The following is a 25,066-nucleotide window of genomic DNA, read 5'->3' as shown; positions in this document are numbered from 1 at the left end:
TATGCTAAGTGAAACAAGTCACACAGAGATAAATACTGTATGATATCATTTATATATGTGGAATCTAAAAAAATATAACACTAGTGAATATAACAGATAAGAAGCAGACTCACAGATATAGAGAATAAACCTGTTACTAGTCAGGGGCTATACAGGCTATGAGAAGTCCAAACTACTGGGTGTAAGACAGGCTAAACGATGTTATGTACAACATGGAGAAGATATGTGGCCAGTATTTTGTAATAACTATAAATGAAGTGTAACCTTTAAAGATGTATTAAAGAGATTTCTCAAGTGTTCCAGTGGTTGGGACTTGGTGCTTTCACTGCCAAGACCCAGGTTCAGTCGCTGGTCGGGGAGCTAGGATATACTGCAAGCCGCACAGTGTGGCCAGGAAAAAAGAAGAAAAATTGTGTTTAAAAAACAAAGCACGATACTGGATGCTTGCTTGGGGCTTGTGCACTGGGATGACCCAGAGGGATGGTATGGGGAGGGAGGAGGGAGGAGGGAGGAGGGTTCAGGATGGGGAACACATGTATACCTGTGGTGGATTCATTTTGATATATGGCAAAACCAATACAATATTGTAAAGTTAAAAAATAAAATAAAATTAAAAAAAAAAAAAACCAACAAAAAAACACAAAGTACTAGTAAGTGTATACTCCTCCTTAGCATAGGGCTGGTTTTTGTAGTAGCTGGACATCATGGTTCAGTTCCCTAAGAAATCTCAAAATCCCTTATAGAGATCTAATACTCAAACAACAAAAAGCTGCTTTAGTACACTGTGGAGAAAAATCTGGACATTCTTCACTGGCTTAGCATTAACATTAGGCAAATACTGAAGCCCCGCTCCCACCTGCTTTTACCTCCTGTCCATCTTCTACTGGGCATGCCCCTTATCAGACAAAGCTAGGATGATTCTAAGTCTAGGGGCAAAATGGGTGGGGGCTGACTCCATGCAGGAGACTTTTTCCTATTAAGTTGGAATCAACTTCAATTGATTGCTGACTCAGAATTCTCTATCATTTCCGACTGTGACAAACTAGAAATATGACTCCTGGCATTGCATTAATTTATAAAATTATACTACAATTAACACTATCATAATCAACAGAAACTATGGGGTGGTTCATTTCTTTATAGGAAAGCAGGCAATGAACTCATTTGAACTCATTTGAACCAAGGTGCCATTCTGAAGCCAGAAGAGTTAAATGCAAGCCTTGACCTTCCAATAAAATGCCAACATACACTATATTGTTATTTGTTTTTATAAAGTTCCCTTTATATCTTTCAGAGGGACTGTAGTACCCTTGGAGATGGGGCAGAAAAACATAAGTCAAAAAAGGAGGCAGCCTACAGTAGGCACAGAGTAAGATGTCCAGAGAGAAAAGACCCTCTTAGGATCAGCAAATGAGGTTTCCATGCCTGGGTCATGTGAGCCTCACAGAGAAGAGCGGCTTCAGCAGGTCACTGAGACCGCACACAGTCATGGCAGAGAGGGAAGCTCTGAAAGAAGGGGATGGACATTGATAGCACTCATATCACAGGGTATCTAGCACCTCTGTAAGTGGAGGTGATACCTCTTGCTGGGAGAAAGTACTGTAAAGGAGCATGAAAAGATCTGGAATAAGTCCTGGGGGGAATTACTGATGTGAATAAAAGCTAAGCATTGGTGAGTTTCAACAGCATGACTTTGAAACAGTAATTACAGAAATTATTAGAAACATTGAGAAATTATAGAAATAGTAATGTTTCATGACTGATTCTGACAGTAATGAGTAGGATTAATTTGGGTGTGAAAGCAGAGAATTCAGATGTTGAGATTTTAGGTTACTGGTGACATCACTGTTGAAGTGGACAACTGGAGGGCCAACGCTGTGTGGGTGGCAAGTGAAGTCATAGACGACTGAGGACTGGACCGTGGAATCAGGAAGGCGAGGAGAGACTCCTGGCTGATGAGTAACAGAAATGTTCAGCCATCCTGATGGGTAAAGAAGCTGTGGTCAGGAGAGTGAGAGGGTGATACCATGGAGGTGGTGGCAGAAGTGGTTTGGATGTAGTATTACAGCAGAGGAGTTTGGGATGAATGTGATTACAGGGTTGGAAAGGTCATCTGCTGAAGCCACTCTGGTGACTGTAGGAGCTGGAATGGAGCTGCACGCTATGAACTGGTGTTTGAGGGAGGTGGGAAAAGAGATCCAGACTTTGGAACACAGTTGAAAAAGAAATCTTATAGACACTGAAAGTAAAATATACATGGATAAGAGAAGCAGGAATCTGAGAAGAAAGATGTGGTTGGGGAGATCTGAGGAGGCAGACTTCGATTACTGGAGAAGCACTAAGAACGAGCCAGCCCAGGAGTTTCAAAGAGATCACAGAAATGAGGTGGTGTATGTGTCTGCCTGTGTCTGACTGACAGCTAGAGAAGGAGAGGTAAAAACAAAGATGGGTACGTATGCTACAAACATCCCAGACCTGATCCTCATGTAGAACTCACAGGGAACATTTAAGAACTTGGCTTTGTGCAAAGGTAAAACCACTACCACCTCCAAAAACAACCCTGCTTCTCATCCCCATAATCAAAAGAACTGGAGTTTAGAAGATGGACACTCTCTGGAAGAAAATTTTTTAGGCTGTAAGCATTGTGAAGCCAAGGGCATGCTTTCTGACTTGAATATACCTCATGTCTTCGACACTTATTTTGAATTGATTTCAAGAATTCCTCAAGCATATCAAGCTTGGTCTTGCCATTTATAATAAATACAACCACATTTCACAGAGATGTAAACTATTCCTACAAAGGATGGATTTATCCAAATTTACAGATATTTTTCTTCTTTTTCCACTACTATGCCGCTGCTGCTGTTGCTGCTAAGTCGCTTCAGTCGTGTCTGACTCTGTGCGACCCCATAGACTGCAGCCCACCAGGCTCCGCTGTCCCTGGGATTCTCCAGGCAAGAACACCGGAGTGGGTTGCCATTTCCTTCTCCAATGCATGAAAGTGAAAAGTGAAAGTGAAGTCGCTCAGTCGTGTCCGACTCTTAGTGAACCCATGGACTGCAGCCCACCAGGTTCCTCCGTCCATGGGATTTTCCAGGCAAGAGTACTGGAGTGGGGTGCCATTGCCTTCTCCGTTCCACTACTATAGATTATACTTAAAAATGCAAGTTTGACAATAGATCTGTGTTTTGTATCAAATAAAGTACATTGCATTCAATTATTCTGAAAAGTAGCAATGAGTTATATATAAAACTCAAATTGTATAGACAGCACACACATAAAGTGTGACAAGAATATTTGTACAGTAGTGTGTTGGCTATACAACACTTTTAAAAATAGTTCACAACACCAGTTATGAGGCAGACATTAGTACTGTCTCCTGAAGCTCATATCAGTCCAGTGACTGTAACCACACTGGTGAAAAGTGAAAAGACTTGATCTTGGTTTTCTAATTTTATATCTGTGTTCATCACACTATATTCCACAACCTCTGAATGACATAGCCTGAAGACATACCCTGTCTTATTTCAAGAAGGATTTAAAGTGGTTTACATCTATCCTTTCTCTTGTACTTAACAGAAAAATGTAGACTCCAGATTTTATTATGCAGATTCTGAATTATTATGCAGTTAACTGATTGTCTCAGAACATTTGTCAACGGGAGTTTTGAAAACCTAAAATCTAAAAATAAATTTTAATCCACCATTTGGTTATCCGTTCAGTCAATTCAGTCGTTCAGTCGTGTCCGACTCTGTGTGATCCCATGGACTGCAGCACGTCAGGCTTCCCTGTCCATTACCAACTCCTGGAGCCTACTCAAACTCATATCCATCTCGTCAGTGATGCCATCCAACCATCTTATTCTCTGTTGTCCCCTTCTCTTCCCACCTTTGATCTTTCCCAGCATGAGGGTCTTTTCCAATGAGTCGGTTCTTTGCATTAGGTGGCCAAAGTATTGGAGTTTCAGGTTCAGCATCATAATGAATATTCAGAATTGATTTCCTTTAGGATGGACTGGTTGGGTCTCCTTGCAGTCCAAGGGACTCTCAGGAGTCTTCTCCAACACCACAGTTCAAAAGCATCATTGTAGTCCAACTCTCACATCCATCCAAGACTACTGGAAAAACCATAGCTCTGACCAGACAGACCTTCATTGGCAAAGTAATATCTCTGCTTTTTAATATGCTGTCTAGGTTGGTCATAGCTTTTCTTCCAAGGAGCAATCATCTTTTAATTTCATGCCTGCAGTCACCATCTACAGTGATTTTGGAGCCCCCCAAAATAAAGTCTCTCACTGTTTCCATTGTTTCCCCATCTATATGCCATGTTCTTAGTTTTCTGAATGTTGAATTTTAAGCCAACTTTTTCACTCTCCTCTTTCACTTTCATCAAGAGGCTCTTTAGTTCTTTTTTGCTTTCTGCCATAAGGGTGGTGTCATCTGCATATCTGAGGTGATTGATATTTTTCCTGGCAATCTTGGTTCCAGCTTGTGCTTCATCCAGCCCAGCATTTTGCATGATGTACTCTGCATATAAGTTAAATAAGCAGGGTGACAATATACAGCCTTGACATACTTCTTTCCCTATTTGGAACCAGTCTGTTGTTCCATGTCCAGTTCTAACCCCCGCTTCTTGACCTGCACACAGATTTCTCAGGAAGCAGGTCAGGTGGTCTGGTATTCCCATCTCTTTAAGAATCTTTCAGTTTGTTGTGATGCACATAGTCAAAGGCTTTGGCGTATTCAATAAAGCAAAAGTAGATTTTTTCTGTTACTGGATACACAGCCGTTAAATATCTTTTGAAATATGCTTGAATTCTGGATTTAAATAATCCAAGGGTAAAACTGGAACTCTGAGAATTGTAACTGAATTAAGTCAACTTCATTGTAAGGAAATAGAATCACTCACCTCACCAAAAGGAAAAACTATCATTTACTGTACACCAAGAAGTATGTTAACAGGTGCATAAAAAGATGTAGCTCTATGATCCAGCATTAAAAACTTTCTAAACTTCAGTTTACAGAGTCTGTAAATTCAGTCCTCAGCGTGTCAGCTGTGGCTGTGGGCTGTGCATATGGAGTATAATGAGAGGTTTCAGCCTCTCTACTCCCTCTCAGCATTCTGACGACCTACAACCCCTATTCTTCCTTCCTTTCACCTTTCTCCTCTTCAAGGACATTTTCTCCTTTTCCTCACATCTCTCTGCCATATTTAGTGACGGTGCAGGGAAAAACCACATGAAAACAAGGTCATGACAAGGTTCAAATGGCTAGAAAATGTTGTTATGTTTAAATTAAATGACATAAACATAATACATGGTCAGAGTTGAAGAAAAAGACTTATTCAGTCCAGAAAGAGAAGATAACATTTTCATTGTTTTCAGGAACCAAGTTGTTATCTATAGAATATCAAGAAAATGCAAACTGCTATGGAAATATCATCAAAAGCAATGAAAGTCTGAGAAACTCACAGCCAAGAGGAGACTAAGGAGACATGACAACTAAATATAATGAGGTGTCCTGAATGGAATCCTAGAACAAGACAAGGACATTAAGTAAACTAAAGAATTCTGAATAAACATGGACTTTAGTTAATAATAATATATCAATAAAGGTACATCGTGACAAATATTAATTGTGACATAAGGTTGACATAAGGTGTTAACTACAGAGGAAAACTGAGTGTGGGGTATCCAGGAAACATCTGTACTGTCTTTGTAACTTTTCTTCAAGTCTAAAACTACTCTAAAATGCGAAGTTTATTAAAAAAAAAAAAAAGCACTATAGTAATTCAGCCTAGGCAGCCTGTTAAAACATTAGTTGTTAGACATCTGCTAGAAAACGCACTATTTAGTTCAAGAGCTCCCAGAAGTTTTACAATGATGGGAAAAACCTGAAAAAAAGCTTTCTAGACAGAAAGGCACACTCCTTTAAAGGTTCAGGTCACTTGCAAGTAATGATACAATATTTTGTCAATAATTAAAATGCTATAAGTACATGTACAAGAATCTTTTTCAATAGCAACAGTTGTTCACAGTAACTTTCTCCTGAACTTTTACCCCCAGAAGGTTAGCATTCAGGAAGCTCAGCTGCTGTCTAACAAACTTAATTAATCAAAAAGTCATTTCCGAGCTGTAACTATGAGTAAAAGCGCTTCAAGTGCGCTAGCAAGCCTACAAGTTAATCAAAATGCTAATGCAGTACAAATTAAAGTTGTGATTAACATTTCACAGTAGCTGCTTAAGTGAATTGATCACACAAATGGGTTAAGCATTACTCATTTCCTACAGCCCCAACCGGGAAAAGGGTTGTTATGTGGGTATGAGAAGAAGAGCTGGGGGTAGAAGGATCCTTCATAATAGCATCCTAGCGTCAATAAACCAGTACCAAATTGTCATACAAAAGCTTACAGGTAGAGTCACCCAGGGGGAAATAGCCTTCCAAATTACATTATAGTCCTTGAAGGGAGATTGTAAATCCACAAGAGTAAGTGAAGGTGTTTTACACCTCAAAATCCACACATTTGTGTTAGTTTTGGAAATGCTAAATGCATTAGTTCTGTGTTGCATCTGCAGTGGGGAATGGTGCTTTGTTTTAGGTGGTGTGGCTTTCCTGGTGGCTCAGATGGTAAAGAATCTGCCTGCCATGCAGGAGAGATCCAGATTCGATCCCTGGGTCAGAAAGATTCCCTGGAGGAGGAAATGGCAACCCACTCCACTATTCTTGCCTGGAGAATTCCATGGACAGAGGAGCCTGGCAGGCTATAGTCCATGGGGTCACAAACAGTCAGACACCATTGAGTGACTCACACTTTCACTTCGGGTGTTCTATTGTTGAATGTGACTCTGATACAGGGTAAAATAAGCACTAGCTGGATGATGATTCTGCACCACAGTGTGGATCTTTGCATTTGAAAGAATAACCACTCAGGATTAAGTTCATTTAGAATTATTTGTTTTGAAATAGACATCCATTAATAAAACCTCATCAGGCCTTCTGTGGCAAGATATGAGCTCCTGGCAGTCTTGCCAGGAAAGCAGCCTGAATTAGACTTCCCTGTCTCTATGAATTTGATAAGGTCACATGAATGTTTACAACATACAGACATTTGTTGGTAGACAATTCAGACTTGGCAGATAATTTGAAAAACATTGTGAGAATCTGCACACAAGAAATCTCCCTTTTCAATCCTCTCCTAAGAAAGAACTAGAGAGGAAAAAGTGAAATATTTATTCATTATATTCACCCATGATATATTGAGATCTGTTATGTGCCAAGAATTATGCCCAGTCACCTTAACAGTCAGTGACATTATAAATAGTTATTGATAAGGTTCCAGCATATTTTGGATATGATACAAAATCCTCCAAATGTACACTTATAGTATTAATATTCCTTGAAACATACCCATAAAAGTATAAAAGATATATTTAAAACTTAATAGTGTAATTTTCATTTTCAGTTCAGTTCAGTTTAGGATCCTTCAAAGACTTGAGTTGCAGAAATTAACTCTTCATATATTATTAAATATGTATAATCCAATTTAGGAAGTCTAAAAATTATTTACTGATCATCACCTATCTTTTTCTCAAAATGATTTAAAGAAGTTTTCTGAAGTCTATTGTGCTGTACTGTCCACTTAAAGATAAGCTTTTCATTTGATCTAATAATCATCATAAGCATTTAAAAATGTGAAAGGAAGGATTCTATTAAGAATATACAGGAGAGTTAACCTATGATTTGCTACATCAAAATATTTCTTACAACTTTTGGATTAATGATTTGATGTAGTACTTCTTTGGTTAAGCTCGGTAACACTGGACTATTCACCACTAACTATATTTGACTCTGATTCTAGAACTTGTTCATTTAATTGACACAGACATTCAATACATTCATAGCCCACTGAGCCTGTGCTGAGTGCATCCATAGGTAAATACACTTCAAAGGTTACGTTAGCCTTGCTTCATGGCAGTTTTATCTCCTGGTATCATCAAATAGTCTAGCTTTTTAATCTACTACAAATGGGGATCATTTGTTAATGGGAAAATAGACCCAGCTATAGTTCTTTTTTTTTTTTTTCTTTTTTTTTTCCAGCTATAGTTCTAATATCTCTCAGTTAAAATATTCAGGTCAATAAAAATATTCATATCATTGTATCTTCTTTTGCTTCCCTTATCCTATTCTTTTCTATTCTGACTCTAATGATGCATATATTCACATCTTAAGTTTACCAGTTAAAAGAGATTGAAGACGCAATCTGTTTTCAGAATAGCTGTGGGTTATAAAAATGTGATACTAGTTATTTGAAATTTAATGCACATTATCAGATATTGTTACAGAAGTCAACTTACTGTTCTGAAGTTTGGACTAAATAACAGCCCTATTAATAAACTTTCAGGGGTTCAGTTTCACAAATTTAAGGTTTTCTAAAAGAAGTAAAGCATACCAATGCACACATTTACCCCCTTTTTTCTGTTTATGCAACATATTAAAGTATACGGTATATGAGTTACATGTTATCTCATGTGAAGGAGAAGAAAGGCTGGAAACTTACCTGTTCAAAAAAGCTTGGGCATTAAAGAAAAAGATGTAAAACGACAGCTCCTATATTAAAAATTAGATGCAAGAATATACAAAACAATGGAAACTTACCCATCAGACCATAGCTCCCTAAATGTTTTCTTTCAGGCACTGAATCACCTATTAATAAGTCATTTTCAAAGCCAGTCTCCTGGTTTACTTTTTGCCAACTTCCATTAGTACAATGGAACATGACGAATTTAATCTATAAAAACATGTGCCTTGTTATACAGAGTACAGAACTTTATACTCTCCTCCAACAGTAAAGAGGAGATGTCTGTTACTGCTGAAGGGGACTGGTAGTTCTGTATCTTGGGACAAGGAATCCCTGAGATTGCCTGTTGCTTCTAGACATTTGAACTTTTTCAAAAAGGACCAGGTTCATGGACAAAAGCTGCCTCCAGGGAAGAAGAGGTGGTTACTCTGAGAGAAGCCAAGAAGCTAATCTAAGCAGAGAAAGCAAACCTTAAAGAAGAAAAGAGGAACATAAAATGCTTGTATATGTGTTAGAATAGTCAGTCTAAGCACAGTCATTTCATAGTGTGTATCACTAGGAGTGTCTTTATTATGGCATTCCCTTTTCTTCTTGTGGTTGTATCAGCAACCTGATCTTTCCCTCATTGCTTCCAATTATTGTAATTTTTGGTGGAGAACCTGAGGAATCAAATGGCTAATTTATTGGGCAACCAAGAAAAATATAAAAACTTTGGGAAGGATCATAAGCTGTTGAAACAAAAAACATATTGACTGGCAAACAGTATATCAATTGGACATTTCAGATAATATAATAAAGCAATTACAAACATCAGTCATATTAAGAAGTCCCTCTTAGAAACTGGTTAAAGTAATTATAGGCAGACTGTTGAAAGGGAACTAGAGTAATTAAAGGGAGGAGATTTGAGTATACTCCGAAAAGAATGGATTAATTAAAAAATATTATTCATGTTCTAGTGGGAATTCTTGGTCTAAAAAGAAAAGTAGAAATTCCTGTGAAGTTCTCATATCTAAAATAAATCCAGACTAGACCAAGAGTACAATTCTTAGATCTATCTTTATAGGACAAAGGGAATCCAATAAGATAAAGTTTTATTATATAGATAACCTATGCTGAAAACTGTTTTTCTAATATGATCTTGGGAAGGTTATTTAGTCTTAATCTGTAAAATGAAGATAATGTATTATTTCATTGGACTATTACAGCAAATAAGTCTATGCAATCAAAGTAGAACAGAGCCTGCTACAAAGAAAATTCTCAACAAGCATTCACCAGCAACACTATTAATGATAGCCTGCTTTAGGGACCATCATTAAATAGCAATTTTTTGGTGTGGGGGTGCAGGGATAATATGCAGTTCTCCAAATATTCTGGTTGAACTTAGTATTTAACACATTAATTCCAATTTCAATTTGGAAGTATAGGTTTCCAGAGATCTTTCTAATCAATCTACACTGTCATATTTCTGCTTGTGTGTGTGTGTGTTCTCCTTTCATGAGATGTATCTTGTAGTGGTTAAGAGTATCATTGCTAAAGTGAATGAAAGTCGCTCAGTCATGTCCAGGTCTTTGCGACCTCATGGACTACACAGTCCATGGAATTCTCCAGGCCAGAATAGTGGAGTGGGTAGTCTTTCCCTTCTCCAGGGGATCTTCCCAACCCAGGGATTGAACCCAGGTCTCCCGCATTGCAGGTGGATTCTTTACCAGCTAAGCCACAAGGGAAGCCCAAGAATACTGGAGTGGGTCGCCTATCCCTTCTCCAGCAGATCTTCCCGACCCAGGAAGCAAACCGGGGTCTCCTGCATTGCAGGTGGATTCTTTTACCAACTGAGCTATCAGGGAAGCCCATTATTGCTAAAGTCCTTTAAAATAAATCTTAAAATGCACACAGATATTTTGATCTATTAAACTTAAGCTGCAGGGTAGATAGCATTGGCTGGAGGGTAAATTTGGCCTCTCTTTATCTGAAAGCAACTTTTCCACATTCACCCAGCAAACTGACGGCACAATTACACTCTGAATCACACATTTTGGTCCTCAGCTCACTTAGCTCCTCGAGCCATGCTTTCCCTTTTTCCCTTAAACATCTGAAAGTGTCCAATTACTGGTAAGTTTTGCTATAAATACTATACAAGAGGTAGTGGGAGTGGCTATGATAAATCATGTACTCTGATACTATTTGGCTCAGTATTGTATTTAATTACTTTTCATTGAAATGAAGATGATTTTAATGTGAAGACTTATGGCACTTCTTAGAAAAGATCACAGCTATTAGAGCAGGATTTAAAGTCCTGGTATCTCCATTTGGTTTCAGCATGGACTGCCTCAACAGATCACCTTTTAGCTAAATTATTTAACTTATTTGAAAACCAGTTTCTTTTTTCCCTTGATAAAAGAAAAAACAAACAAAAACAGTATGGCGTTAATCAAGACACCTGAAACCTTTCAACAGTTCTGACTTGGTCATCAACTCTGAGAAATTTAGGCAGGTCACTTTAATTTTTGATATTTAATTTTCCTATAAAAGCTAACATTAAGTTTTTCCTGGGTATATGTGGCACACAAAGTATGTCACATCATTTACTACATTTTATAAATATATTTTAGAGTTAATGTAATCAAGGAGAGGATCTCAAAGACTACTGGCAAGAGTAATTTTATAATTGCTCAATTTATAAACTAGCATATTTTAAGCAGGTTTAAAAATTGAGATATGTACATAAAATTTTACTCATTTTTGTTGAGTGGGATGAAAATGGAAATGCTATTAACAGTAAAATATTAAAAGGAACCATGACAAAACCACCTTAAACCAACAAATGACCTTGATACATAATTTCAAATGGGTACAAGAAGCAAAGGCAGGTTGTATTGTGGGTTCTGACTTCAAGCCAGAGCGAACATGACTATAACAACTATGTCTTTCTTTGTAAAAGATTCCCCAGGACATGGTAGTAAAGACTACAGTTTTCATAACCTAAATGATAGCTCATGTAAAAGGTATATTTCTATAAATTAAAGGGAATAACAGAATTTAGAGTTAATTGACTATGAAAAAGCAAGGAAGTAAAAGTACTACTAAGAATGAGAAGACTAAGACAGACTTAGTTCCTTGAGTCCTCAAATCATTGTTCATTTTATAAATATTAACTAATGTCCCACTTTCGTAAGATTTTATTTTTTATTTAGACAGCAGGAATTCAGTGACTTGCCTAAGGCCTTTATACCAAAACAGGAACAGAGCTGAATTTATAGTAAGATGGTGGTACCAAGTCCCATACTCAGAACACAAGGTCATGCTGATGTCCCATGAGGGCAGTATAATTTTCAATCAGCCACCAGGGCTTCAGGTTGGAAAACTGCCTGAATCAATGCTTTCCAGGCCAATGGTATCAATGTAGCAAATGAGAACAACAGTGTACAATAATGAAAACTGTCACTCTGTCATGGAAAATTATCAAGTCATGACTTACCCTCAAATTTTCCATTAGCAACCCTAATATTTCCTCTTCCTGGCTTGTTTACTTTTATCATACTCTTACAAAAAAATTGTAGGAATGAGAGGATTTAGTATATGAAGCTGGTTGCCATTTCTTTACAATTAATTTTCATTTTAGGTGGCTTCCAAAAAGCCAAATCTACATTTATAAACATAACTAAATGTAAGTGAAAGTCGCTCAGTCATGTCTGACTCTTTGTGACTCCATGGACTATACAGTCCTTGGAATTCTCTAGGCCAGAATACTGGAGTGGGTAGCCTTTCCCTTTTCCAGGGGATCTTTCCAACCCAGGGATCAAACCCAGGTCTCCCACACTGTAGGCAGATTCTTTACCAGCTGAGCTACAAGGAAAGCCCATAAACATAACTAATGCTTGTAATTTATACTAACGGAAAATTGCACACATAATGCCCAACAATGGGAATTAATTAAACAAACTGTGACCTTCTTATGAAAAAATATAATGTGGCCATTAGAAATTATACTTGAGAAGAATACTTGACGTTGTAAACTACCTTTTTAAAGGTTAGAAAATAACATAATAAAAATTTGCAAAGGAAGAAAGAGAGTAAACGCACAAAGAAAAAGAGAGCCTCTGAGCCTCCAAAGACCAAAAAAGAACTATACACAGCTATTTACTCTAGTTAGTAAACTTGTTTTTTGGCAGGAGTAAGGGATGCTGAAGCTGAAACTCCAGTACTTTGGCCACCTCATGCGAATAGTTGACTCATTGGAAAAGACTCTGATGCTGGGAGGGATTGGGGGCAGGAGGAAAAGGGGACGACAGAGGATGAGATGGCTGGATGGCATCACCAACTCGATGGACATGAGTCTGAGTGAACTCCGGGAGTTGGTGATGCACAGGGAGGCCTGGTGTGCTGCAATTCATGGGGTCGCAAAGAGTCGGACACGACTGAGCAACTGAAGTGAACTGAACTGAAGGGTTTAGTCATTCTAAAGCTATATCAGGAGTAGGCTAGGATGGAGGAATTAAGTACACAAATTTTGACTAGTGAGAACCAAGTTTCTCATGGGTAAAGAAAAGAATTACAATTTTTTAAAAGGGAAAGACTAAAATGAACTCTTGGTATTAAACTGGAATTGGAGGTATTGGAATGAACTCATGGTTTTATGAATACAAATGTTTTCTACACATCCAAACATGCACACACACACACGTAGATAAACAAACAGATACAGATGTCTATGTATACATACTTATATTTCCTAGCTTTACCCACTGAGGAGGCTTAGAGGTAACAACACCCAGGTAGCAATGAAGTCAATGAGCATCTCTAAAACCACTCTCTACTTGTGAGCCTATACTTATATAAATATGTAAAGTAAATAAATAAATGGAGGAGAATGGAAATTCTGGGAATGACAGAAAAAGATCACAGTAGTAACTGTTTCAGGAGACAGCCTCCAATGAATGATGAAAATAATGTAGGAAAATTTGATGAGAAACAGGATAACTGCATAATCTCAAAGTTTCTTACCACAACATATTAGTTACAAAAGGAAAAAAAAAAGTAACTTTACAGTGGAGAAGCCTGGAAGATGCTACCTCAAGTGTACAAAGTCAATATCTCTGGTAATAACACATCCATGTCACAAGCCTCTTGATATGATATACCAAGAGGACAAAACATCACTTCTATGGCATTCTTAGCCAGTAGTATGTAACTTCAATGTGATTATGAGGCAATATCAGGCAAGCCCAAACTGAGGGACAGCTCTGTAAGACACCTGGCCAGTGCCCCTCACACGTGCCAATGTCCTGAACGTCAAGGAGACTGAAGGGGACGTGACAACTAAGTGCTCTGTGGGATCCTGGACTGGATCCTGGAACAGAGAAAGGTATTAGTGGGATAAAATCCAAATGGACAGAATTGGAATGAGGTCTGTAGATTAGTTACCAGGATCAGCACTGAGGCAAGATGCTAACATTAGGGGAAGCCCAGTGCAAGACACATGGGAATTTTATTGTACTATGTTTTACAAACTTTTAATGTCTGAAGTTACTTCAAAATGAAAAAAAATTAAAAAATATTTTTTGAATTAAAAAATTTTTAATTCATCAACCAAAAAGAGTCTCATATTCACAGGGGTAAAGATATAACTACCATGAATGACTTTAAATTTAATACACTGCTTTTCCAAATTTTCTACAGTGACATGTATTACTTTTATAGTTAAGACCTAGTTCTCTTTAGATGTTGTTTAGATGGAGCAAAAAATTTTTAAGAAGTATAAATATCCAAGAAATAGTATATAAGAATATTTAAGTAGAGGTTAAAAGTACCTGACTGAATCTTTTCCTTAGAGTAAATTTAGAAATAGACTCCTTGTAAAATCACTAATTTCTATTATTTACAGCTTTTGAATCATTATTGACTGAGTGATGGAAAAAAAACTATGAATGAGTTGATATATATTATAACTTTTATATATGATGTAAATACGCACACCTGTAAGTATAACTATAAGTACAAAAATTTAATTTCTCCTGTAATGTCTCTCCAACCCTTCCTGACCCTGAGTTCATTAATAGGTCAGCCTTTGAGGAGGAGAAAAAATGGCTACAGGAAACACAAATGAGTATTGGTGGACACAGCTAAAACTTTAGGAGCTTTAACCTTCATTGATAAAGTGTGACTAATAAAGAGTGGCAAATCATCTTCCTAGAGAGATAAACCATATGTTAGCTACAAAAAAGGGTTAAAAAATTTACTTGTGTATTATAGCCTTATATCCCTTCTAATTCCTGATAGTTTGTGAATATTATATGAAACAGCTCTATTCTTTTAAATAATAAGATTAAGTTTTTTTTCTCCCAATAATAAAATTGTTAAAAGCTCATTTGAAAACATACAAACATTTTAAAAGAGCATAGAAAATAAATTAAAAATTACCTCAAATGCTGTGACAGAGATGGCTACTGTTAATCTTTTGGTAGATACTATTCTGGATCTTCTGTCATTAGATATATATATTCACATATTTATGTAGATATTCTAGACAGATACAGAATTAATAAGAGGAACCGTAATATTCTGCAGTGTTCTATAACCTGAAAGATGCCTAGGTTATCTTTTAAGTCTTTAATTTTGTAAATGGCTATACATAAATCTAGGACTTCCCTGGTGGCTCAGATGGTAAAGCGTCTGCCTACAATGTGGGAAACCTGGGTTTGATCCGTGGGTTGGGAAAATCCTCTGGAGAAGGAAATGGCAACCCACTCCAGTATTCTTGCCTGGAAAATCCCATGGATGGAGGAGCATGGTAGGCTACAGTCCATGGGGTGGCAAAGAGTCAGATACAACTGAGCGACTTCACTCACTCATACATACATCTTCAGATTCATTTACTCCACCTTTAAAAACACCATGTGAAAGTCAAAGTGTTACTTGCTCAGTTGTGTATGACTCTTTGCAATCTCATGGACTGACTGTAGCCCACCAGGCTTCTCTTTCCATGGAATTCTCCAGGCGAGAATACTGGAGTGGGTAGCTGTTCCCTTCTCTAGGGGATCTTCTGGACTCAGGGATAGAACCCAGTTCTCCCCCATTGTAGGCAGATTCTTAACCATCTGATGAATCACTAGGATAGCCCCAAGAATACTGGAGTGGGTTGCCATTCCCTTCTCCAGGAGATCTTCCCAACCCAGGGATCAAACCTAATTTTCCCGCATTTCAGACAGGCAGATTCTTCACCATCTGAGCCACCAGAGAAGTCCTAAAAACACCATCAGTCTCTTGAAAACCTTAAAACTTGTTTTTGCTATAGAAATGTCCCAAAAGGCATAAAGTAGAAAATCAAAGTCTCTTATAAGCTCAATCCTGCAAGTGTGCATCTCCCACCCTGCTCTTCTCACAGTTATCTCCCAGGAAATGGCAACTCCAGCCTTCTAGTGGGGCTGGGAAAAGCTCTGGAATCATCTTTGGCTTCATGCTTTGCCTAAAAACCCTTGTTCAATTCATTAACAGATTCTCCTTAAAAAATATACAGGATCCAACTACTTTTCACCAGTCTTTCCCACACCAACTTGGTCCAGCCACCATCATTTCTTGCCTAGCCTTATAGCTTGATTTAAGCTATAAAGTTCATAGATAACGATTTCAGATTCTGCATGGCAACTAACTAAGGAATATCACATGTCAAGGTTTTGTACAGTATCAGAGAATATCTACACTTTTCTGAAAAGGCTATACAAATACTCTCTTCTTTAAACTACATATCTGTCTGAGGCTGGATTTCCTCCAGATACTTCAATTAAAATATCATATTGTAACAGACTGCTTGTAAAAGATGATAAATGAATTGAGTTGACTTCTGGTAAATGAGATATAAAAGATATTTGCAAAAATGTAAAACACTATTACACTTCTCATTGTTTTCAAAAATAGCTATTTCTTATGAAAAATCATTATATCATGGGCTTACAACTGTTATTTTCAAATGACGTAATATTTGAGAATTTATGTTTGAATTAATATGGCAAATATTCATAGATATCAATACAACCACCATAACCATTAGTGAACCACGACTCTACAGCTTCTCTCTCATTCAGAGTAAAACCAAAATCCCTACGATGGTTTACAAACTCCCTACATGACCTGACCCCATTTTCTCTATAGTGTCCATTCCCACCCTCTCGGATCTCATTTCAAACCACTCCTTTTCAACTTTTTCACAATGGCCTTCTTCATTTTTCTTGAATATACTTGAATTCTGGCACTAGGTCTTCTTAGTGTTTAGAATCTATTCTGAGTAGATAACCCATGGCTCACCCCCTTCCCTTTCTTTCTTAAATGACTTCATAGGCAAAATGGCACCCTCCATCTTACTCCATATTTCCTTTATTATACTTTATTACTATTTTAACATAGCAGTGATTGCAACTTGACTTATATTTTTAATTGTCTGTCTTTTACGTCTCCAGTGAAAGCCCGTTACAGCAGGGTCTCTTCTGTCCTGTTCACTGCTGTATGCTCAGAACCTAGAAAAATACCTGGTACTCAGTTTACCTTCAATAAATTTCGATGGAATGGATGGCTGAAACTGTCACCTTATTGCATTTACATTTTCTTTTCCTTCAAAAATTCCTGATTTGATTCACTAGGTTTTTCTCAATAATGCTACAATAAAAGTGTTTAAACGCAAGCATATTTTCTTCTACAACAGGGGAAAAAAAAAAGAAAAAACCCAGAAAGAACTGGAGAAAATGTAGATAATTAGAAAGGACTTTCATACCTGGCATACTCGGAGAGCTTGGTCCAACACTGTCTTGGTATCAGTGTCATAATCTGGGCAGGGCAGCATGGTTCGGCTGAGATGTGCCTGCAGTAGGAGATGTGCTTTGGTGTGAGGGCTGTCAAATGAATGAGGATTCGATTCCAAGGGAAGACATTTTGCCAGTTCACTATTCATATGATCTTCATTGTGTCTTACTGGCAAATCGGTATATTCTTCTGCATCCTGAAAAAACATACAAATTCACAGAGATACATAATGTACTGGATCAAAAGTATAATAGTTACTGTACTTAGCTTTAACTACTAACATTTAAAACATGCTTTAGAAAAACCTTTAAGATAACCATATCCCTTAAAATTCTGCTTTGTTCAATACTACTACTAATATTCAGGCTTCCTTAGTAGCTCAGACGGTAAAGCATCTGACTGCAATGCAGGTGACCTGGGTTTGATCCCTGGGTCAGGAAGATCCCCTGGAGAAAGAAATGGCAACCCATTCCAGTATCCTTGCCTGGAAAATCCCATGGACAGAAGAGCCTGGCGGGCTGTATACTCCATGGGGTCACAAAGACTTGGACATGACTGAGTAACTAACACACACACTCTATTAATATTAAGCAAAAGCTAGTAATTTATAATATATCTGAAACTCATGTATGATCTTATTTATACAGTCAACAAAAGTAACACAGATTCTGCTGCTGCTGTGTCACTTCAGTAGTGTCCAACTCTGTGCGACCCCATAGACGGCAGTCCACCAGGCTCCACCATCCCTGGGATTCTCCAAGCAAGAACATTGGAGTGGGTTGCCATTTCCTTCTCTCCAATGCATGAAAGTGAAAAGTGAAAGGGAAGTTGCTCAGTCGTGTGCGACTCCTAGCAACCCCATGGACTGCCGCCTACCAGGCTCCTCCATCCATGGGATTTTCTAGGCAAGAGTACTGGAGTGGGTTGTAGTGAGCATCAAACATCATGCTTGACAGTGGGCCCATGGCAGTAAATCAGCAACTGAGAGTTCATGAGGAAAAAACAAGTCCTACAAAGTGGAAATTAATGCTATGATATGGTAAGTACAGAATATTAAAGGGATAGTCAGTTTGGGGACTTAGGATGAGTGGAAGAAATAGGCAGGGCTGGGAGAAAGGTGGATGAGGATAGGATTGGTGAGGTAAGAAAATGGTGAAGACCAGGATCATTAACTTAAGACTTAACTATGATAGATTAGGTTAAAATAAAATTGTTCACATTTGGCGGTTTCCAGTTCCACATGCAAGGAGCATAGAAGCCACCACTCCATTGTAACAAGTAAAAAGCTGAACAGGCTGACATTTTGCTATACAGCAGAAACTAACACAACACTATATATCAATTATACATCAATTAAAAACAAAAGAGCAGAAGAGGTTGAAAAAACCAACAACATATGGTCTTGGATCCATACGAGAAGGGAGGACACAGGACAAACTGCTGCCCCCAAGGCTGGAAAATGCAGGGAGTCATGGCTAAGAGGAGCAGAGACTCATAGGCAGAAAATGTCACAGGAATATGTGAAGGTAAGAAAACCTGAACTGTAACTGATGAATTATGGGAGATTCAGTGTGGGCAACTCCAAGAGCTAAAAGCTCCATGGGGACTAAGTTGTAGGGGCCTCACAATACTATGAGATTTACCTTCAGGAGCGCAGCCAGATTCCTATAGTCAATACCAGAGAAAAATCCCCTTGGACTTCTGGCAAGGGGAGGGGAAAAGAACCATTCTGAAATACACCAGAGCACTCTGTCCTTCTTAGCAAGGCCAGCTCTCAGGAGAACTAGTTAACTGGAGCCTAACCCGCTGGGATATTATCAAAACCTATCTGACCTGGATAAGGGAAATACCCAACTGTAACCAGTTCCAGCTTTGCACATGAAAGAACGGAATATCCCACTTTAGCCCAAGCTAGCCATCTTATCCCACCAAAGGTGGGAAGGTAGAAAAACACTGAGAAACAGATGTGAAATTCACAGAGTCACAAAAACATGGGGCCTGATCCCTGGACCAGAGGATATTCCCCCTACACCTCTGTGCCCCACCTCACTGCATTACAAAAGGCCTATTTACTGCAGCTTTTTTTACCCAATACACTATGTCCAGCTATCAAGAAAAAAGGTATACCAAAAGGCTAAAAACACAGTTTGAAGAAATAGAGCCATCATCAGAACCAGACATGGCAGGGATGTTAGAATTATAAGAGCAGGAATTTAAAACAACTATGATATATAACTGGAGAAGGAGATGGCACCCCACTCCAGTACTCGTGCCTGGAAGATCCCATGGACGGAGGAGCCTGGTAGGCTGCAGTCCATGGGGTCGAAAAGATTCGGACACGTCTGAGTGACTTCACTTTCACTTTTCACTTTCATGCATTGGAGAAGGAAATGGCAACCCACTCCGTTGTTCTTGCCTGGAGAATCCCAGGGACGGGGGAGCCTGGTGGCCTGCCGTCTATGGGATCGCACAGAGTCAGACATGACTGAAGCAACTTAACAACAACAACAACAATGATTTATATGCTAAGAGGTCCGACAGATAAAACAGACAGCCTGTAAAAACAGATAAGGGCTTCCCTGGTGGCTCAGTGGTAAAGAGCCTGCCTGCAATGCAGGAGATGTGGGTTTGATCCCTGGGTCAGGAAGATCCCCTGGAGAAGGAAACCCACTCCAGTATTCTTGCCTGGGAAATCCCATGGACAGAGGAGCCTGGCAGGCTATAGTCCATGGGGCTGCAAAGAGTTGGATGTGACTAAGCACACAAGAATAGATGAACAATAGAAGTGGAGAGATGGAAATCCTAGAAAAGAGCCAAAGAGAAAAGCTAAAGACAAAAACACTAAGAAAAATGAAGAATGCTTTTGGTGAATTTATTGGTAGACTGGACATGGCTGAGCAAAGAATTTTTGAGCTAGAGGATATAACAATCTTATCTCTGAAAACTGAAAAGCAAAGAGAACAAAGACTGAAAGAGACACAAGATGATATCCAAGGACTGTGGGACAATGACAAAAGATGTAACATATATATAATGGGAATACCAGAAGGAGGAGAGAAAGTAAGAGAAGAAACAGCTGAAACAATAATGATCGAAAATCCTTCCCCTTACCCATTAATGTCAGACAGGGGGAAAAAAAAATCATGTTACCTATAAAGGAACAAAGGTAAATGTTACTTCTGAATTACTCACCTCAGAAACCATGCAAACAAGAGGAGAGTGGCATGAAATATTTAAAGTGTTGAGAAAAAAATTCCACCAACCTAGAGGTTCTATACCCTGTGAAATTATCCCTCAAAAGGGATAGAGAAATACAACTTTCTCAGACAAATATATACTGAATTAATTTGCTGGCAACAGATTGGTAGAATGGCCTTGCAAGAAATATAAGTTCTCTGTAGAGGAAGAAAATAATATAGGTCCAAAATTTGGCATTGTATAAAGAAAAGAAGAACACTGATCCAACAGACAACACTTAGTTCAATCATGTATGCTTATGCATGTCTTATGCTTATGTATATGACTTGTATATAAGTGACATGAACAGCAGCAATGAAACAAGAAATGGAAGGAATTATGACTACTTTGTTATTATATTTACATTACCCGCTAGTGTATACTGCTACTTGAAAGTGGAATTCAATTATTTGTAAATGTACATTGTAAACTCAAGGGTAACCACTAAAAAAAGCCAAACCCCCCCCTCCACTATATATATATATATATATATATATATATATATATATATATATATATATATGCTAAGTCGCTTCAGTCGTGTCCGACTCTGTGCAACCCCACAGACGGCAGCCCACCAGGCTCCCCAGTCCCTGGGATTCTCCAGGCAACATCACTGGAGTGGGTTGCCATTTCCTTCTCCAATACATGAAAGTGAAAAGTGAAAGTGAAGTCGCTCAGTCGTGTCTAACTCTTAGCGACTCCGTGGACTGCAGCCTACCAGGCTCCTTCGTCCATGGGATTTTCCAGGCAAGATATATATATATAACTGATATGCTAAGAGAGTAGAAAATGAAATCATATAAAATGCTCAAATAAGACAATAAAAGGCAAAAACAGGGACATACAACAAGGACAACAATAGAAAACAGTAACAAATATTTGTTGAATATCCACCTTATGACGGAGACAGACACTATTCAGCCACATAAATGCAACTGTGATATGATGATAAATTCCATGAAGAAGAAATATGTAAAAGGGCATGAGAATTTAGCAAAGATATCTGACCAAGTTAGGACGGTCATAAAGGTTTCTTGAAGGAAAAGGCAAATAGGCTGATACCGAAGACCAGCAGATGGTACCTAGATGAACAGAGACGTGAGTAGTGTTCCTGGAACCAGGACATTTAATAGAAATATTAAAATAATCATGACATTTTCTCATGAATTATGTCTCTTGTCTTACTTTGTTTTTTAAGTCAAAAATATCACAGCTGCTTTACACTATTTTGAACATTGTCTTCACCAGTTTGTGCTGCTTTATGTAAGAAGTATATACTGACATGTTAGCAGTTAATAATGTTTTGCCTCTACGAGTCATCTTGGATTTCTTTTTATATGTCATTTCAACTCTTTCCTATTCTCTCTGAAGTCATCTGCCAAAGAAGGACCAGTTATACATGGCAAGGCTATTCTTTTTGATTTTAGGTGAATTTCAGGGCTGATACATTGACACCTGATGACTGACATATCTCAACTTAGTATCTGGGCTCTATTCAAATTCCCATCAATGCCTGTCTATCTCAGCCTTGCCAAATGGCTTAAGGAAAATGCAACAGCAGATAAGGAAGAAGATGGTTCAGAAATCTAAAACATGACCTTTTATTTCAAAAAAAATGAAGTGATATCAGTGAAAACAATTTATATAAATAATTATTTTAAGTGCAGAATAAAGTACTGCTATTCAGAGAAGAGGGCTGAAGTGAATTGGATGTGTTGGAAAGTTTCCTAAAAGAGATAGTGTTTGTTCGAGGCTTAGAATAATTTGCAGAAGAGGAGAGAGGGAGAGAGATTCCTTGCATTCCAGGCGCAGAAAATAATACGAGCAGATCCATAAAAACAGATAAGGAGGGGTCTATGGTTTGAGCCCCAGGGATGAGGAGAATGATGATGCTATTAATAACAGACAGGCTGGGAACACTCAGTGAGCAGGAGCTTTCTGTTAAGCGTGCAAAATACACTTAAAGAAAGGACTACAATCCAGATAGTTGGGTGGAGGTGGAAGGAGAAGAAATCAGCTTTAAATCTGTTTCACAATTTAAAATTTATTTATATTTAGATTTCTTCATACTGTTCAAAAAATACAACCACCTCTGATTCACTGGCATCACCGACTCAATGGACATGAGTTTAAGCAAGCTCTGGGAGATGGTGAAGGACAGGGAAGCCTGCCATGCTGCAGTCCATGGGGTCACAAAGAGTCAGACATGACTGAGCGGCTGAACAACAACAACCGATCTTTTACCAAAAGAAAACTGAATAACTATTTTAATACTGACAACTGTATTGGTCCTCCAGGTTTCAGATATGTAGGAAACAGGTTTAGACTTATAAATTACATGAAAGTAAGGATTTGGCTAAAAGCACTAATTAATGGTATTATCTAAGTAATCTACTTCTTTCTGTACAATCTTGTTCACATTTTATTATATATATTACACACCCCTCTTCCCCACACTCTGTGTGTGTGTGAGAGAGAGGGAGAGAGACAGAGAGAGAGAAAGGGAGAGAAACAGATAGATTAGATATCAATTGATTGATTAGCAGGCAACAATATAAACTAGGCATTTCCCAGTCTTAGTTCGCAAATACTTCTGAGAGTGTGACGTATGATTCTAGTATCCAAAGATGCACATTTTTTCATAAAGCTTGACTTCCAAATGCAAGCAACTACTTCATTTGGTGCTAAAGAAACAATGATCTGCTCTAATACTAGAGGGAAAACCAGTGGTGTCGAAGTCACTGAGAATTAGCATATCTGAGCAAGACTGACTACTCAAAATTATGCTTATTCTACTTTTAGGGTTATTTTCAGTAAACTTTTATCATTAGTGCTTCTTAATGTATTTGCTTACTTTAGAATCTAAAGTAAGATGTGACTCCACTGTTCTCCAAATCATGCCAATTCTGCTTGAATTACCCCCGATTTATTGCTTTAATCCCCTGCTTCACCAGGACTGTGAATTTGCTCACTGCCAGCAGTATCAGTATCAGATGAGTCTGCTAACAGCTGAGTACATTTTAGGTTGGAAAAAATGCTCTGCAGTGGAGAGATCTTTCTAGGTTGATTAGGGGAGCAATCAAATCTTTAATGTAGATTACTCAGACAGTGATCTTACTGAAAAATTTAATTCAGTGATGGCTTTTCTTGGTGCATAAAAGCAATCGAAGAGTTCCTTTGTTAATTAAGGGGTCCTTAATTTCTTTGCAAAATCTATACACTTTAATAATAAAAATTAAAAATACTTTAATAAACACAATGCACAATGTCTTAGTCATTTGTTTACCAAATATTTATTTAGCATATATTATTGCTGGGTACCAAATGGTGGGAAAAAAAAAAAGACATGATTGATCCCCTACTCTCATTAAGCTTCATAGTTAAATGGGGGAGCTAAACCTTAATCAAAATTGCCCATGAATAAATGTAAAATGACAACTGGACAAGTAAGGGAGGGGTACAAATAATAACTGTAGGTCAGAGGGAATGTATCTTTGAGGAGGTTATGACTGAGCTGAAAGACAGTAAAAAGAAAAATTTTTTAAGGTAAAAAAGGGAAAGTGATAGGATAAGGTTCAAACTTGAGTTCAAAAAGAGGGGCACAGCCTCTTACTACAGGAAAACACTTAAGAATACTTGCACGGATTTGATTATTTAATATTATTCTTTTAATTACTAGGGCTTCCCCAGTAGCTCAGTGGTAAACAAACTGCCTGCCAATGTAGGAGACGCAGGTTTGACGCAGGTTCCCTGGGTCAGGAAGATCCCCTGGAGGAGGGAACGGCAACTCACTCTTGTTTGGGAAATCCCATGGTCAAAGAAGTCTGGTGGGCTACAGTCCACGGGGTTGCAAAGCCAACTTTGTAGCTGTGGGCTTCCCTGCTTGCTCAGCTAGTGATGAATCCGCCTGCATTGCAGGAGATCCTGGTTCAATTCCTGGGTCGGGAAGGTCCACTGGAGAAGGGATAGGTTACCCACTCCAGAATTTTGGGGCCTCCCTGATAACTCAGACAGTAAAGAATCTGCTTGCAATTCAGGAGATCTGGATTCGATCCCTGGGTTGGGAAGATCCCCTGGAGAAAGGAACATGCTACCCACTCCAGTATTCTGGCCTGAAGAATTCCATGGATGGAGGAGCCTGGCAGGCTACATGGGATTGCAAAGAGTCAGACATGACTGAGTGACTTTCACTTCACTTCACTTTGATTAGCGATGTCTTTTTCATTATTAAATTTTACAAAGACAATGTTTGTGAGATCTTCAAAGAGGTGACATTTGATTTATGTTTAAAAATATCAAATCAATAATAGTTTCTGTAATTAAAAATTATCCATAATTAAATGAAGTCTCATCAAAAGCTATTACTTCCTTTGAGGGTCCCTCCTTTTCTGTTTCCAGTGTTTGAATTGAAGGGGAATCCAAAGAATGTAGCAAGTAATTCATCCCCTAAGAAATGTTA

The 25,066-nt window shown here is 38.2% G+C and overlaps 1 protein-coding gene across 1 annotated transcript in view; it reads right to left on the bottom strand.

Moving 5' to 3' along the window:
* The window catches only part of ASCC3 (activating signal cointegrator 1 complex subunit 3), a 332,797-nt gene that overhangs the window by 14,990 nt on the left and 292,741 nt on the right, over window positions 1-25,066 (bottom strand). Inside the window, exon 37 of the mRNA NM_001206118.2 lies at window positions 17,339-17,563. Coding sequence (NP_001193047.1) covers window positions 17,339-17,563 — 225 coding nt within the window. The remainder of the gene's footprint in view (window positions 1-17,338; window positions 17,564-25,066) is intronic.

This window comes from Bos taurus, chromosome 9 (assembly GCF_002263795.3).
Source record: "Bos taurus isolate L1 Dominette 01449 registration number 42190680 breed Hereford chromosome 9, ARS-UCD2.0, whole genome shotgun sequence".
In the NCBI taxonomy this organism is placed as follows: domain Eukaryota; kingdom Metazoa; phylum Chordata; class Mammalia; order Artiodactyla; family Bovidae; genus Bos; species Bos taurus.
This window is presented reverse-complemented; position numbering and strand designations above follow the sequence as displayed.